Genomic DNA, 17843 nt, shown 5'->3' on the forward strand with positions numbered 1-17843 from the left:
TGGGTCGATGCTAAATCCACTGAGCCAAACCAGCTAGGGCTCAGCTAATTTTGTGTGTGTGTGTGTGTGATAACTGAGGTACAGAGGATAACTGTGCCTTGTCCAACATCACTTGGTAACTCTAAAGCCCTGTGCCTCTAGTGAAAAGCAAAGAGTGGCGCGTGCGCGCCAGCTGGTAACAGCTGTTATTTTGTTATTACTGCAAAGGATTTAATTAGCCCAGTACCCTCTACTCTCCTCTCTCCACCCTATGAAATTTTTCTCTTAAAAAAAAAAAAGCTGGCTATTTACACCTTATTGTGAATTTAACTTGCACAATTCTAGGGCTATTTGATTTTAAGCCTTACCCCTTTACTTACTTTTATATTCAACTTCTCACTTTCTATGAAACTTCCCCGCCCCCCAGCTATTAAACACAGTTAAATATCTTCCCTCACTAACAAACAAATCCTTTGACAATGCACTGCCACCTAGCATTCCTTTTTTTAGGCAAGTTTCTCAAACAAATGGTCATGGTCGAATGGTCACTACTAGTTGTTTCCATTTCTCACCCCTGATTTAGTTCTTAATTCACTACCATCTGGGTTCTACCACTAGTGCCCTACTGAAATTGCTCTCATTTAGGTAACTGTTAAATCTAATGGAGTCAGTCAGACCTTATCATATTTGACCGTTCTACTATATTAAACACTGTTAACCACTGACTTGCTCCTCTTGGAAAATATTTAACAACTTTTAATTTATTGATTGGTGAGAGAGATATCAATTTGTTGTTCCACCCATTTATGCATTTATTGGTTGATTCTTATATGTGCCTAGACTGAGGATCGAACCTGCAACCTTGGCATATAGGAAAACACTGTAACCAACTGAGCTCCATGGCTAGAGTGGAAACATTTTTTTATTCCTTCCCTTCAGCTCATTAACTCTTATCTCCTTGTCTTCTCTTTCTATCTCTCTGACCACTCCTTCCTGCTCTCCTTCACAAGCTTCTCTTCCCGGGGCCTGCCTGTCCTTTAATTTTTTTTCTCAAAGGGAAATAGTTATATTTTTTCTGATTAAAAAATAACATATGCTTACTGTTTTAAAAATTATAAATAAAAACATAAAATCCAACTGAGACCCCACTACACAGAGGTAACCACTGCCAACATTTTGATTTATATCTTTCTCTTTAAAAATTATAATATTCAGTAATACAAATACTATCATATTACAATACTTTTACCAGCTTTTTTCATGAGTATCACTTCATATCAACAAGCATAGAACATTATTTGAAATGGATACATAGGAGAATCCCGAATTTGGCCACTTACACAAGAGACTGAGTTTTATTTATTTTTAAAATTTTATTTTATTGCCCAGCTGGAGTGGCTCAGTGGTTGAGCATCGACCTATGAACCAGGAGGTCACAGGTTCTATTCCGGGTCAGGGCACATGCCCAGGTTGCAGCCTCGAATATCACTGTAGGGGGTGTGTAGGAGGCAGCCAATCAATGATTCTCTCTCAGCATTGATGTTTCTATCTCTCCCTCTCCCTTCCTCTCTGAAATCAATTAAAATATAGTTTTTAAAACAAGATTATAAAAAATAAAATTTTATTTTATTGTTGTCAGTATTACAGCTATCTCCCATTTTCTCCCTTTTTGCCCCCTCCACCCAACCCCCACCACACCGCAGACCTTCTCATGCTATTGTCTGTGTCCATGGTTTATGCATGTATGTTTATATGTTCTTTGATTAATCTCTTCCTGTCCTCCTCCCACCCCCACTGAGATCTGTTATTCTTTTCCATGCATCCATACCTCTGGACATATTTGGGGGGGGGGCTTCATATATATGTATTTTAAAATTTATCTTTATTGTTGAAAGTATTACGTACATCCCCTTTCCCCCCCTTTGAGGCCCTCCACCCTGCTCCCCCCCCCAGGCCTTCACCTCATTATTGTTTGTGTCCATGAGTTATGCATATAAGTTTTTTGGTTAATCTCTTCCCATTCCCTCCTTCCCCCTTCCCTCTCTGAGATTCCTCAGTCTGTTCCATGCATCCAAGCCTCTGGATCTATTTTGTCAGTTTATTTTGTTCATTAGACTCCACATATAGTGAGATCATATGGTACTTATCTTTCTCTAACTGGCTTATTTTGCTTAGCATAATACTCTCCAGGTCCATCCATGCTGTATCAAAGGGTAAGAGCTCCTTGTTTTTTTGCAGCCGAATAGTATTTCATGGAGTAAATATTTTTTATCCACTCATCTACTGATGGGCACTTGGGCTGTTTCCAGATCTTAGCTATTGTAAATAACGCTGCTATAAACATAGGGGTGCATATATTCTTTCTGATTGGTGTTTTAGGATTCCTAGGGTATATTCCCAGAAGTGGGATCACCGGGTCAAAGGGCAGATACATTTAAATTTTTTGAGGAATCTCCATACTGTTTTCCATAGTGGCTGCACCAGTGTGCATTCCCACCAGCAGTGCACTAGGGTTCCCTTTTCTCCACATCCTTGCCAGCACTTGTTGTTCATGAGACTGAGTTTTATGATAGAAGTGACTGAGATACAAAATCTGTAAAATATAGAACCCACTACTCCTTTGTAAGACTTGTCATATAAACAAATTCACAAATTAGGAAAAATGGCTTTAAAATATTAAATTGTATAAAATGAACATTTACTTATAAAGACAAGATCTGTATTCTGATATTTTTGTGTGATTATCTGATTATTTTCTCAGGATAAATTATTTTTAAATTCATCTTTATTGTTGAAAGTATTACAGATGTCTCCCCTTTAACCCATCAGGATAAATTATTGAAAGTGAAAATTTTGAGTCAAAAGCTTTCATAAACACCATTAAAATATTTTAAAAATACAAAAATACTTAAACATAAGTGAGAAGAAAAGGAATAACAATTCTCTCTGCTATCTGTCTCCTGTTCTCTAGTTTTGCTCTCCAGAGACAACCAGTATTACAAGTTTCTTGAGGTCAAAGGATTAAAAAAAAATACATACTGCCAATTTGCCTCCCAGAAAGATTGTACAGATTTACGCTCTTATCAACTCCGCATGCCTTCACCAATTTTAAATCCTCTGTCCTTGCCTCTTCACATTTTTCCTTCAACACCATATGCTGACTCCCAAATCTCTATCTAACCCTAATCACACCCTTGAGCTCCAGGCCAGTATTTCCATCTGCCTGCTGACAATCTCCACCTGGATATCCTATAGACACCTCAGATTTATCTAACCTCAGCTCATTGTCTCCCCTCTCAAACGTACTTTCTCTAATTCCAATGTTCAGTGTTCCTTGGTGGTGCCAGCATCCATCTAGCTACCTAAATCAGAAACCTTGGAGTCATTTTAAATTTCTTTCTCCCCTCAATAATAGCTAGTAGTTACTGAACATTTGCACATATTTTATTGAATTCTCATAAAAGCTCCAGAAGTAGCTTTTATTTTTATAATTTCCATTGTACAGATGAGGAAAACTGCTTGGATAACTTGCTCAATGTTATACAGCTAGGAAACAGGGCTTTAAACCCCCGTAGCCTAAGTCCATAGCTCATATGCTTAAGCCCTATACTACATCTAATCAGATACAAGTCCTATCTATTCTATTTATTCTCAGTGCTATCTCTACCCTTTTCTCCATTCCCGCAGTCACCACCTATTCCAAGTGTTATTGGCGAAGCTCTCATAGTCACATTTGATTCAAATGTATCTTCCATGTTGTCTGAAAAATAATCCTTGTAAAACACAAATCTGATCATGTCTTTTTCCTGTGAAGATACTTCAGTGTCTCCCTATCACCTACATCATAAATCCAGAGATACTTTGCTTAATAAAGAAGGATCACCCTCATCTGCCCATCCCTAGCCAGCCTACTTTTCTAAGAACTTCCACAACATCCTTTGAATTGACGATAATTGCTTAAAAGTAATCATGCTGTAGCTTATCGGATGATTTTGCATGTTACTCTCTCTGCAGAAAATTACCTTTCCCTATTTACACTCTGATTTATCCTTTATGTGTTTTCATGTGTGTCAAACTCAGATGTTTCCTCCTCCTGGAAGCCTTCCCTAATTCCTCCAATTATTCATGTCCTATGTGCTGCTTTGAACATTTATTTTGTATTTGCTACATTATATTAGTTTTATTTACTTCTCTCTCTTTCTAGAATGTTAACTCTTTGAGGGCAGTGACTCTCTTATTCAACTCTAGATCTTTAGTGTTTAGCATAGTGCCTGGCACATAGTAGTTGCTTAATAGATATTCATTAAATTGAATTAAATAACTTGTAAAATTATAGGGCCTTGTACTCGGTTGAAAGAATTTCAGCCATCAGATACAGGAAATTTTTTTCTGAGCAGAAGGCAGGTGCAGGGAGGGAAAAAGAATGACCTAAAATCACCACCCTTAATGTGGGGCACTACTCTTTCATGTGGACCATGTGTAAGTTAGTCATATATTCATGTTTCTATAGACATTCTCATGTAGACATGTATTCTATCTCCATTATGGGCTGCAAGTAACCTCATAGTCAAGTATGGAGTTCTGCAGAGTAGAGATAGAAGGTATGAAATAAATGCCCTCAATTTGCTGAGAAACATATCTGAATACAGCTTGGGTTCACTTTTATGTGGTCACAAATTGAGGATGAAGATATGCCCAAATTTTCCTGAAAAGTGAGAATAAGAAATCCTCTTTGTTCACCCCATCCTCGCTGCTTCCCTGGCACAATAAATAGCGCTCACTGTGTGATCAACTGCCCATGGCAGGAATTGAAACTATCAGTGGCACGAGTAGCAGGGCTGCGTTTTAGGTTCTCACTACTGTTGTTGGAACCCCACCCTCTGGAGACCACCCTTCTACTTTCCTACAAAACCCTGACCTGTTCAGGTCACGGGCTTCGGCCTATCACTGTAGGACCCTAGCGTGCAGGGCAGTGCCACTGCTGACTGACACATGCCCGGTCTGAGACACTCTCTTGGGTTGAGGAGCAGCAATTGGCGTGTCCCGCCAGTAGGGCCTCCCAGGATACTGAGTGGCGCGTTCTGGCCACAAATACCGCCCGGAAGTCTGAATGAAGTCTCCGCAGTACAGGACCCCAAGCCGTCAGCGAGGTAGCTATTCAGTGGCGGGCCTGGGGCCGGGCGACGTGCGTGCGCGTACGTGAGTACGTCGTGCGTGGGCGCGCGCGTGCGCGGTGCTGCAGTCTGTGGGTTGGCTGGTTATTTTGCAAGCGGGAGGGGCCGTGCGCGCTCCTGCCTCTGGCCTGTGTCCCCCACCCCCCTTCCCTGGTCCCGGTCTCTCCTTCGAAAAGATGTCGGACACTGCTGTCGCTGACACTCGGCGCCTTAACTCGAAGCCACAGGACCTGACCGACGCTTATGGGCCGCCAAGTAACTTCCTGGAGATCGACATCTTTAATCCACAGACGGTGGGCGTGGGCCGCGCGCGCTTCACCACCTATGAGGTTCGCATGCGGGTGAGTCACGGGGTGAGGGAGACAGCTGAGGGGAGGACCGGCCAGCTGGGCGGGGAGGGCGGGGGGAGACTGCCGCGGGGGCTCCTAACGGTGCAGAAGACGCTTGAAGGGGTCTTTGGGAACTCGGGGCTGAATAGGTTTGGAGAGAAGTCTGCAGACTCGGTTGTGATCCGAGGTTACAGAAAACTCCTGAGGGGACATCAGAGCGGGGTGAGGGAAAACAAGTACCCATGAGCAAGAAGTGAAGCATGGTTGGACAGGTTGGGTGGATGGAGAAGCTTGAGTGAGCAATGTAAGGAAATAGGAATCGTGACTGTAGCAACAGAGGAGGGAAGGAAACGTGGAGGAGGGCTGGAGGGTAGAAAGCCAAGGCGAGATATCGCTGGGACCCCTAACTAAATTAGGTTGTGCGAAGTTAGTCTGAAGACGGAGGACAGGAAGGCCCGGCTTCTTCCTAATGAGGTCTTCCTGAGATGATAAAGTTAAGCAAAGCTTGGATTAAAGGGAAGATAAGATTCCAGGAAAGGGAGACAGTGGGCTTGGTGGTACAAAAATAATAAAGGGAGTCTCCATGAGATTGAGTGCTTCCCAGACTTGTGTAGAATTAGCATCTGAAGGAGAAGTGTTTTCAGTTTAAGTTTTCTCAGGTACCACATGCTGTTTCTCAGTGTGAAACCAGGCCTTGCACTGGGATTGGTGGATTGTCAGTCGCTGCTCTCATGCTGTATTTAACCTTTAGATTTGAAGTATACAGAATGTTAATTTCAATATATATTGGCTTTAAATTATTGGGTTTTTTTGTGTATATGAATGGCCATTAGCCCTTTCTGTCCTAGATTAACCTTTGGATTCAGACCCTGGTCTGTAGTTACTTTAATTTATGACATTTCAGGACTGCCCCAGGAGTGGCTTCTTCCAGTGTACTTTATTCTCCAGTTCTTAGTCCACAATGCAAGGATGGAATGTGCAGGTAGAGTATGTGGTTTGCAGGTTCTTTGCCAGTTGAAGTAGTTACAGGCAAAAGAGTTTGAGAATCCTTTTCTAATTCTCCTTATGTTTTCTTCTCAGACTAGAGGGCCAGAATATTCTGTGGACAGCATGCTGCTCAAACAGCATTTGAAGACCTAAAAGAGTGTATGTGCTTTCATTTTTGAATGAATGAATTGAAAGAGGGCATGTGCTCTCCTACCTGGCTATTGAAATCTAATTGAGAAATGATGATCTCCAAATTCCAAGTTTGATAAAGTTCAAACTGAAGAAAGAAAAGCGAATAGCAAAAAAATGAGACAACTCATCTATACAAGAACTATTTGAAATCATCTTTTTGGGGAAGAATGGAAGTTAGATCCCTCAAAATATGGTAAAAGCTAGGAAGCCTGGGTATAAATTGTTCAGTGTAAGGCCTCTGCTATGGAATTTTGGAGACATTGTCTTGATACATTACCCAAGAACCTTAGAGAGTATGAATGAAACAGCTCTCTACTTCAGTCATTATAATAACAACAGGGACTGTTCATCTAATGCCTACTATGTGCCCAGCACTGAATTAGGTTTTAGTTTCCACATCCTTACAAAACAACATTTTACACATAAGAAACTGATGAGGAATGCAGTTTAAGTAACTTGCCCAAGTACACATAGCTAATAAGTAGCAGGGCTGGGATATGAACCCAGTTCTGTCTGACTCTAAAGCCCATCGTACTCTTTCCACTACTTTGTAGTTTCTTTGGCAATACTTAGTTGCAAAACTTTAGTGTGCAGTTTTTCTACCAACAGCTTTTTATCATTTCTTTCCACAATTTCTAATTACATGGCAGTAATAGGGTTGGTGGTAGTTCCTAGTTCTGTGGGTTTGAGTTAATTTGTGTTGTTTATGTTAAGTATGTATAGCTATAGAGCAAGCATGTCAAACTCAAAGGCTAACACGGGCCAAATAAACAAGGTTTAAGTTTATGTGGGCCACAAAAAAACCAAAAGCTTCAATTTTCATAGAAACGTAGGTTTATTTCGATAGAGACATGCTGAATACAAAGGGCTAAAATAAATGAATAATTGTTAACATAAAATAATAGAATATTTTAATAAAAATTAATATTTTTCTTGAACATTAACTTACCAGACACTGAATAACTGCACAAATTAATAAGCGTAACGCAAATAAACCTATTTTTCTTGTTCTCCGAAAGTGAAATATTTCCTGTTTCGCACACCAAACAAGTCAGTACAAGACTAATGACATGGCAATCGGCTGCTAAAATATTCGCTGCTAGTATTAGTGGAGAGAAATGATGCGCCTGTGTGTAAGGCGCTTAAGGGAAATGAATACAACACGATTATAGTAATCAGTCATTAGCGAACATTGTAGTTCGTTATTAATTATGCATAACAGGATATTGTAAAAATTAAGTTAGAGATTTTTATTAAAATGTTTCTTATGTACCGTTATATTATTTGGGCTGCAAAAATAGCCATTGTGGGCCGTGAGTTTGACATGCTTGCTATAGATGCTTTTAATATTTTGTTGAACTCTGTTTTTGGGAAAAGTTGATAAAATCATTTGGTTTTAAATTGCTATTTTAAATGATTGATCATGGTAGGCATTATAGAGTGCCTGAGATTCAGAGAGTAGGACTTTGGGAGTTAGGCATTGTGAATGGAAGAAGCAGATAGCACTGACTTTTTTTCTTTGTATAAAAGCTGTTCTCTTTCATTTTGCTCCAGAAAGAATTCTTTCCCTCCCATTCCCCAAAGAAGTGAGGAGTTTGGAGAGGTGTCCTGGTGACTTGACATGATGTGTATGGAAATTTTCAAATGTCATTTGTCCTGTGGACTTGAACTTTGCATCTTCTCTCCTTTCCATTGACTTTGTGTTGATCAGAGCCAAAGGACTCTATACCCTATGCTACACAATCCTGTCATGATTTGTAGGTTGGAGCTGGTAGACTATCCTCCTATATAGTAAAAGCCTAATATGCAAATTGTCCCCTTGGACGGTTCGACCAGAAGTTTCATTGGGAATTCAACCGCTTGCTATGATGTGCGCTGACCACCATGGGGCAGTGGAAGCGCTGCCGGCCCATGGGCCCTGATGAGAGCGAGACTGCGGTGGGATGGTGGAGCCTGGCGGGGCGCTGCCCAGCTCCCAGGCACTGAGGGAGCTGGGGAGGGGGAAGGGAAGGGGACCCCTGGCTCCAATTGATCGCCCGCAGGCCGGATGGTGGAGCAGGTGAGGGGGTGGTGCCAGGCCAAGGCGGGGTGCCAGGCGGGGCTGCAAGGCTGGGGGTGCGAGCTGGGTTTGTGAGGCTGGGGGTGCAAGCTGAGGCCTGATCTCTGCAGGCCAACCCGAGGGACCCCACCCATGCACGAATTCATGCACCGGCCCTCTAGTCCTAGAACATGGTAGCCCCTTCCTTAGATAGCTAGGTGCTGAGATGAAAGGCCATTATTGTCACCATCCTGTAGGGGGTAGGGAAAGAATAGCATTTTTGTGAGTCAAAGGAGGAAGTTTACAGAATGGCAGTGGGTGGTTTGGTTGTCTGGGAAGAATCTACTCAGCCTTTTCTTTGGTCCTTTTTTAAAAATATATTTTTATTGATTTTAGAGAGGAAGGGAGAGGGAGAGAGAGTAGAAACATCAATGATGAGAATCATCGATCAGCTGCCTCCTGCACGACCCCCACTGGGGATCGAACTGTGATCTCCTGGTTCATAGGTCCACGCTCAACCACCGAGCAACACTGGCCAAGCTTGATTTCTTTTCTTGCAGGATTATTTCACCCCCTCCAGTTTTATTGAGATATAATTGATATTGTATAAACTTAAATTTTATAATGTGATGATTTGATGCACATATATATTTCTGCAGGATTCTGAGAATGTTCTCTATAATGGTTTATCTTGAATAGTTAATACAGGCACATAGTACAAAAATGAAAAGATATAAAAAAGATATGATAGCTCTAGTTGGTTTGGCTCAGTGGATAGAGCGTCGGCCTGTGGACTGAAGGGTCCCAGGTTCGATTCCTGCCAAGGGCACATGCCCAGGTTACGGGCTCAATCCCCAGTGGGGGCTGTGCAGGAGGCAACTGATCAATGATTCTCTCATCATGTTTCTCTCTCCTTCTCCCTTCCTCTCTGAAATCAGTAAAGATATATTTTTAAAAAAAGATATGCTATAAAAATTAAGCCTTCCTCTGCCCTCTAGAGAGGTTCTTCTTTCTGAAGAAACTACTGTTTCCAGTTTCTTATTTATTCTTCTAAAGAACAGTTTAGATAATAAAATACATGTATCCACTCTACTTCAACTCATTGACATTCATTCCTTGGGTAGACTTGTAACTTATGTATATCGGCCAGTTATTTGGCTTTTGATGACTTATACCTAGACCTGGATCCTTAAAAGGTAATTTCCAGGCTTGAGAATTACAAAGCATGATGTAGTGAGAACTGTGTGAAGCTCTAGCATAGCTACAAGATGCTCTATTCCTGACCTGAGACAGTTGTGGAGAAAGAGAAATTAGTTCCTTTTATTTCCATCTGCTGATCTGAATTGGCTGGTGGGAAATATAGTCAGCGTTAATACATGTGGTTGGCCATTTCCATTTGGAACTTGTAGACAAGAGTTAGAATCAGGGCTTTTTGTTTGTTGAGGATTCGTGTTGCTGTTAAAGTCTTAGGAAAATTCTCAATGATTAAGATGTGGGAATAAGCTGATTTATATCAGGGTGTAAGCTATGCTTAGCCAACTTAATGTAATTGCTATTTCTGCTGCACTGTCTAGATGAGGAGAGGGTAAACATATATAGGACCTCTATTAATCAATTGAATATTTATTGAATACCTTGCATAGCTGCATTTAAGAGGATGCAGAAGTAATCATGGCTTCTGATTTCAATGAAATTATAGTTAGGTAGCAAGGTGAACATGATACATAAAACTATAGTACTTAATACTAAAGTATAATTGTCAAAAATGATTAAAAAATAAAGTATAATTGTCATAGGAATTCATAGGAAAATGGAGACCAATAAATTAAGCTGGTATTGACAGGAAAGATTTCCTAGATAAAATGGACTTGAGCTGGAATTTGTAGAATGGAGAGGATTTGGACAGGAAAAGCAGAGGGAGGCATACCTTGGAGGTGCTTATCTCATGTTTCTTACACGGAACTTAAATTCACTTTTCAATTGAAAATGTAATACATGCACATGATAAATTCAAATTGTACAATGAAAAATGTTCCATTCCAATTGTCTAATCTTATTATTCAAAGTCACTCACTGTTAGCAGTATCTTTTCATAAATATTTTTATTCATAATTATAAATATATACATATATACAAATCCCTTATTTTATTTATTTTTTTAAAATCCTCACAGGAGGATTTTTTTCCATTGCCTTTTACAGAGAAAGTGGAAGGGATGGAGGGAGGGAGAGAGAGAGAGAAATATCTATGTGACTGGGTATCGAACCTGCAACCCAGGTATGTGGGTTGACTGGGAATGGAACCAGAGACCCTTTGGTTCATGGGCTGATGCTCTAACCACTGAACACACTGGCCAGGGCTATTTTATTTTTTTAAAATTTATTGGGGTGACATTGGTTAATAAGATCATATGTTTCAGGTGTACATGTCTATGACACAGGATCTGTATATTGCATTGTGTGCCCACCACCCAAAGTCTTTCATCACCATATATTTGGCTTCTCTAACCCTTTACTACTCTCTCCCCCATCCCTTTCCCTCTGGTAATCACCAAACTGTTGTCTGTGTCCATGAGTTTGTTTTACATCCCACATATGAGTGAAATCATATGGTTGTTTCTTAGCTTTTTCTGACTGACTTCGCTTAGCATAATATTCTCAAGGTCTATCCATGTTGTCCCAAATGGCAGCATTTCATGAACACTTTGGTTGTTTCCCTGTCTTGGCCACTGTGAATAGTGCTGCAATGAACATAGGTGTATGTATATCTTTGTAAATAAATAAAAACTTTGCCAAGTTTTTTGGGGGGTAGATAATCAGAAGAGGGATTGCTGGGTCATATGGTAACTGTATTTTCAATTTTTTGAGTAACTGTCATACTGTTTTCCATAATGGTTATACCAGTTTACATTCCAACCAGAAGTGAATGAGAGTTCCTTTTTCTTCACAACCTCTCCAACACTGTTATTACTAGTCTTGTTGACAGGTGAGAGGTGGTATCTCATTGTAATTTTGATTTGCATTTACCTAGTAGCTAGTGAAGTTGAACATCTTTTCATAATCTATTGGCCATTTGTATGTCTTCTTGGAAGAAGAGTCTGTTCAGGTCCTCTTCCTAGTTTTAAAAATTGGATTGTTTGTTTGGTGTTGAGTTGTTTGAGTTCTTTATATATTTTGGATATTTACCCCTTGTCAGAGCTCTGTTGTTTGCAAATATCATCTCCCATTCAGTTTACTTTTTTGTTTTGTTGGTGGTTTCTTTTGCTGTGCAGAAGCTTTTTAGTTGGATATAGTTTCATTTATTTTTGCCTTTACTTCTCTTGCCTTTGGGGTCAAATTTATAAAATCTTCTCTAAGACCAAGGCCCATGAGCTTAGTACCTATTTTTTTCTTTTATGTAATTTATTGTTTCAGATCTTCTATTTAGGTCTTTGATCCATTTTAAATTAATTTTTATACAAATCCATTTTAAAACACAAATAGAGGCAAGCTATATATACTGTTCTGTACCTTGATTTTTAAAAAATATATTTTTGTTGATTTCAGAGGGGAAGGGAGAGGGAGAGAGATAGAAACATCAATAATGGGAATCATTGATCGGCTACCTCCTGCATTCCCCCTGCTGGGGACCGAGCCTGCAAACTGGGCATGTGCCCTGACCAGGAATCAAACCCTGACCTCCTGGTTCATAGTTCGATGTTCAACCATGGAGCCACGCCGGCTGGGCTGTACCTTGATTTTAATATTTAATACCTCTCCATATTGGCAAAGTATTTCACTTTTTTTTTTTTTGTTAATCCTCATCCGAGGATTTTTTTCCCACTGTTTTTTTTTTCTTTAGAGAGAATGGAAGGGAGGGGGAGAGACACACAGAGAGAAACATCGATGTGGGAGAGACACATTGACTGGTTGCCTCCTGTACACACCCCAGGGGGCTGGGGATCGAGCCTGCAACCAAGGTACGTGCCTTTGACTGGAATGGAAACTGCAACCCTTCAGTCTGTCTGAAGGCTGGCGCTGTAATCCCTGAGCCAAAGTGGTGAGGGCTTTCACATTCTTTTCATTGCTCTATAGTATTCCACTGTATAGGCATACTATGTTTATTTAACCAATTACCTATTGATGTACATTTATTATTACAGATAATAAAATGCAACGAAAACTCTTGTACAGGCATATCTATATATTAAAAGCCTAAGCGACCATTACGGGGGAATGACCGGAACGACCCGTTCACTGTGATGCGCACTGACCACAGGGGGCAGACGCTCAAAGCAGGAGCTGCCCCCTGGTGGTCAGTGCACTCCCATAGGGGGAGTGCCGCTCAGCCAGAAGCCGGGCTCACAGCTGGCGAGCACAGTGGTGGTGGCGGGAGCCTCTCCTACCTCCGAGGCAGAGCTAAGGAGCAGTGAGCAGGCGGGCAGTAAGGAACAAGGAGTCCCGGACATCCCCTGAGGGGTCCCGGACTGCGAGAGGGCACAGGCCGGGTTGAGGGACCCCCCAGTGCATGAATTTCATGCACCAGGCCTCTAGTCTATAATAATAAAAGCACAATATGATAATTAAACTGGACATCCTTCTGGACGATCTTCCAGACGAAGCTGGGGCTGTGAGGGAAGCCCAGGTCCCGGATGCCTGCTGGCAGCCCGGGGGGCAAGCCCGGGTCCTGGGTGCCAGAGGAAAGCCAGTGCTGGCAGCCGGGGGAAGGAAGGCCTACTCTTGTACAAATTTCGTGCATCAGGCCTCTAGTTTACATATAACTTCAAGTCTGTTTGTTGGAAAAATTCTAAGCAGCATGGGACTTTTAATCACCGACTGTGACAAGGCTGGATGTGGTAAGGATTGATATTCATCTGGTGCTGTTTTGAAAGGGTTATAGGAGCATGGTCCATAGAAGTTATTTCTTCATTAGGACCTGTCCATGTGGCTCTGACATGTGGCCACCACAAGCTGAACATTGCTTACCATCTCTCTTGTTTCATTCTTCCTTCCTTGTAGACAAACCTACCTATCTTCAAGCTGAAGGAGTCCTGTGTACGGCGGCGCTACAGTGACTTTGAATGGCTAAAAAATGAGCTGGAACGAGATAGTAAGGTATGGCCCTGTTCCCTGTGTGGCACCCTTGGAGGACAAGATCTCTGTAGGCTGATAGGGCTTAAGATCAGAGTCTATAAAATCTTGAAGGCAACGGAGAGGGTGAACACACTCTAGCTACCGAGTCCCAATAATTTGGATCTGGGTGATAATCTGTGAAACTTGAAAGTGGTAATTTCAGGACAAATCTTAAAAAGAAAGTATTACTTCACTTAGTGGCTAGTAAAGTCATACATATTAACTCCTATAGATGCAAAAAATTGAAAGTATATTGGCAGAAAAGGCCTAGCTAGATTCTTGGATGATAGTGGATTGTTAAAGAAAATGAGGAGTATTTGGAGTTTATTTCCTTTCTTTTGAAATGGTAAACCTGTCCTCCCACCCAAGCAGTTGAATTAATTTTTTTTGTTGATAATCCTCACCCAAGGATATTTTTCCATTGACTTTTTTTACAGAGAGTAGAAGGGAGGGAGAGAGACAAAGAGAGAGAAACATCGATGTGAGATAGACATATTGATTGGTTGCCTCCTGCACATGCCCTGATGAGGGCCAGGGATTGAGCCTACAGCCTAGATATGTGCCTTGACCGTAATCGAACCCAGGACCCTTCAGTCTGCAGGCTGATGTTCTATCTACTGAGCCAAACCGGCTAGGGATGGATTAATTTTTTAAAATATATATTTTATTGATTTTTTTACAGAGAGGAAGGGAGAGGGATAGAGCGTTAGAAACATCGATGAGAGAGAAACATCGATCAGCTGCCTCCTGCACACCTCCTACTGGGGATGTGCCCACAACCAAGGTACATGCCCTTGACCGGAACCGAACCTGGGACCCTTCAGTCTGCAGGCCGACGCTCTATCCACTGAGCCAAACTGGTTAGGGCTGGATTAATTTTTGACCTGAGCCATCCTGACTGTTCTTATGATCACTTCTGGCAAGTTGCTGGCTGTGGGATAGGATGGACCCTCTGCCTTAGGAAATGTGGTATACAGTGGCTTGCCATCCCATTCCCTCTCTGAGTTCTCCCATGTGGCTGATCTTTTGCGTCTGCCTGCAGATTGTAGTACCACCACTGCCTGGGAAAGCCTTAAAGCGGCAGCTCCCTTTTCGAGGAGATGAAGGGATCTTTGAAGAGTCCTTCATTGAAGAAAGGAGGCAGGGCCTCGAGCAGTTTATTAACAAGTAAGCAAGTTCCTGGGGGCTCCTCTAGCTACTTTTCCCATCTTGGTCTTTCTGTGTGTTTAGTCTATCTCCTCTTTTGTAATGGGTAATATGATGTAGTGCAGCGGTTCTCAACCTGTGGGTTGCGACCCCTTTGGCGGTCGAACAACCCTTTCACAGGGGTTGCCTAAGACCATCCTGCATATCAGATATTTACATTATGATTCATAACAGTAGCAACATTACAGTTATGAAGTAGCAACGAAAATAATTTTATGGTCGGGTCACAACATGAGGAACTTATTTAAAGCGCCAGAAGGTTGAGAACCACTGATGTAGTGCCTATTGTGTGGTGGGGTGACTGGACAGTAAAACTCCATTCATTTGAGCCGAATTCTGATCCTGTACCTCATGGCCTGAGAAATTACTGCATGTTGATGTGTGTAGGGATTTTCCCCTACATTACCCCTCTATCTCTCTTCCTCTCTACAGCATTATGGTTGAAGTGGTGTCCTGTTGTTGTCTGCTGCTTGCTTGAACCTCAGGGCTGATCTTGTCCTTCCTCCCCTGTCCACACCCCCATCCATCGCAAATTCTCTCCTATCTCAAATACTACTGATAACCATCTTGATCTCTTTATAGAATTGCGGGGCACCCACTGGCTCAGAACGAACGCTGCCTACATATGTTCCTGCAGGAGGAGGCAATTGACAGGAACTACGTCCCTGGGAAGGTGCGCCAGTAGGAGCCCCTTTCACCACTTGCCCTCTACTTTCCTGCTGAAATGACATTGGTTTTTACACTAAGCCTCTCTATCTTTCTTTGATCTGAAGTTGGCTGCCCATCCCCTGTCCTGATAGACTGTCTGGCATTGTGTTCCTTGGTATCTCACTAAACCATGGGCACTCTCCTAGAACCTCTTCTCTGAGGAGAGGTGGGAAACCATAGGCAGATGCCCTTTACTTGGGATTGGGGGTGGGTGGGAGGATTGGACTGGAAGGCAATTTCTTGGGCATTTACCCATGCCAGAAGGCTAATCTCGGGGGCGGGGGTCTTGTGCTGGAGAGGCATTTGGCTACATACTGATGCTGCAAGTCCAGGGGATTTTTCTTACTCTTAGGTTTAACCAGAAATGCTGAGCAGGGAAAAACCCTGCTTTTCCTACATGCATGAATTTTTTCCTTTTTGGGAAGGTGGTAGAGACCCAAAAGCTATTCTTTTTTTTTCTTTAGGCCTGCTCCCAGTTTTCCCCCACAGTTTCTTTTGTTTCTCTCCCCCTTGTTGCTTTTCATGGCAGTAATCCTCCTAGAATTTAAGCAGTTAGTTGTGTGGAGCAAGGTGTGTGGATTTTCTGGGCCCATTGTCATGGCTGCTTCAGAGTCAGAAGAAAGCCATAGAGCAGTAGGGTAGCCCCTGTTGTTTAGCCCCTCTCTTTTGTGGTTCCCCACTCTGGCTACTTGTTCTTACCCACCTGCAGGCGAGTCATTATGGGCCAGCAGTCTCCCTTCCCAAGCCCCGCTACTTTATGGGTTAAGCTTTGCAGTTTTAGTGGCTTGAGAGTTGGGTGCAACTCACCACTATCAGGTAACTCCCTGAAGGTGGGAACGGATCATTTTCTAGGTATTTCCTGGTGGTAAGGAAGAGCATCACCACTCTCTTCCTTCCATTCTCTCTTCCCCCCATCTCATTTAGTGCTGCCACAGGGCAGAAGCACATGAACAAATCACTCACTCTCTGACTTCTCCTAAGCACTTTGAGCTGTTGAATGGGGCTCAGGGAATGAGTTGTCGCTGCCCTCCGCAGCTTGGTCACAGGGTTATTGAACTGCCTGCACTTACTTCCCATGGAACTCCAACGTTCTTCCCAGAAGTTGAGCTAGGGATAGCAGTTGGGTATGGATTTCCCAAATCTGAGAGTCTGACACATCTTGTTGAGACTGGCAACTTTCCTGGACTTCTGTCCAGGAGGTAGTGGTTTGTTTGCTGAGGCCTGATATCTATCCCAAGGGGTAGGATGGGAGCAAGTTAACTGGTGTCAGGTCAAAAGTGGAGGCTCTTTGCTTGGACTCCATATCATGGAAGGACTGGAGTTCTTGTACAGTCTTGGGAAAAGGATTACTGAGTCTGACAAGATTATGATCAGAGAGATTAGGATTGGATTTTGACATGGGATTTAGAGTCCATCTAAATGTTGAAGTTCCCTGTGACAGATCAGCTCTCAGCTGCTGAGCCTGTGCCAGGGCTGTGCAGCCCCTACCAAGAGGCTCTGCTCCCTTTCCCACCTCTCCATTGTTGGTGTTGTTGCTGCCTTTTGATTTATATCCTCTGTTATTGATTTTAAAAAAAGATTCCTTCTTTCATCATGCACAAGTGCTGAGAGCCTGAGGCCCCATTTCTGCTGTGTATATATCCTGACTCGGGGCTTTTATTCAGCAAACTGTTCATTCTTCTGTCAATGTCATATTCAACTCTGTTCATATTAAACCACTGTGAAGCAAACATCTGTTGTCCAATTTTTTTTAGTTATCTAGGATATTTTTGAGTATTATGCAGAAATCATACAACATGGTCAATTTCCTGAGGTAATAAATTTTGCATTTACATTAAAAAAAAAGCGGAATTCTAGCTGTCCATAGTGATATTTACCAATCCTTGCAACTAGCAGTTGACTTTGTCACAGAGGTAATGAGTGCATGTTTGCAGGAAGTAGCCATAGTGCTCAGTACCTATGATTTGCATTAGATTTAGGAGAGTTGGTTTTAAGCTTGTGGGTTTGTGCTAATTTGGGCAGAATATATTTAGTGTTGTGTGTGTGTGTGTGTGTGTGTGTGTGTATCTATATATCTATCTATCTATCTATATCTATATATATATATATATATATATCT

At 42.1% G+C, this 17843-nt stretch overlaps 1 protein-coding gene across 4 annotated transcripts; it reads left to right on the forward strand.

Moving 5' to 3' along the window:
* The first annotated feature begins 5193 nt into the window (after positions 1 to 5193).
* SNX12 (sorting nexin 12) lies at positions 5194 to 17454 on the forward strand. 4 transcript variants are annotated; one of them, XM_006082899.2, is made up of 4 exons: positions 5194 to 5494; positions 13697 to 13792; positions 14853 to 14977; positions 15599 to 17454. In XM_006082899.2, exons 1-4 carry the CDS (start codon positions 5330 to 5332, stop codon positions 15699 to 15701), a joined length of 489 nt encoding a protein of 162 aa, XP_006082961.1. In that variant the 5' UTR covers positions 5194 to 5329; the 3' UTR covers positions 15702 to 17454. The 4 variants fall into 4 exon arrangements, with proteins under 4 accessions (XP_006082961.1, XP_023620167.1, XP_023620171.1 ...); XM_023764399.1 differs by having other exon boundaries at positions 5194 to 5482; XM_023764403.1 differs by lacking the exon at positions 14853 to 14977.
* The last annotated feature ends 389 nt before the right edge of the window (positions 17455 to 17843 follow it).

This window comes from Myotis lucifugus, unplaced genomic scaffold (genome assembly GCF_000147115.1).
Source record: "Myotis lucifugus unplaced genomic scaffold, Myoluc2.0 scaffold_4, whole genome shotgun sequence".
NCBI lineage: Eukaryota > Metazoa > Chordata > Mammalia > Chiroptera > Vespertilionidae > Myotis > Myotis lucifugus.

What these genes read in the sequence shown, in the direction of transcription:
- SNX12 (XM_006082899.2), top strand. Translation starts at nt 5,330, where the DNA reads ATGTCGGACACTGCTGTCGCTGACACTCGGCGCCTTAACTCGAAGCCA. An exon ending in CCTATGAGGTTCGCATGCGG is followed by an intron (nt 5,495 to 13,696) that starts GTGAGTCACGGG and finishes CCTTCCTTGTAG; the next exon opens with ACAAACCTACCTATCTTCAA. An exon ending in CTCGAGCAGTTTATTAACAA is followed by an intron (nt 14,978 to 15,598) that starts GTAAGCAAGTTC and finishes ATCTCTTTATAG; the next exon opens with AATTGCGGGGCACCCACTGG.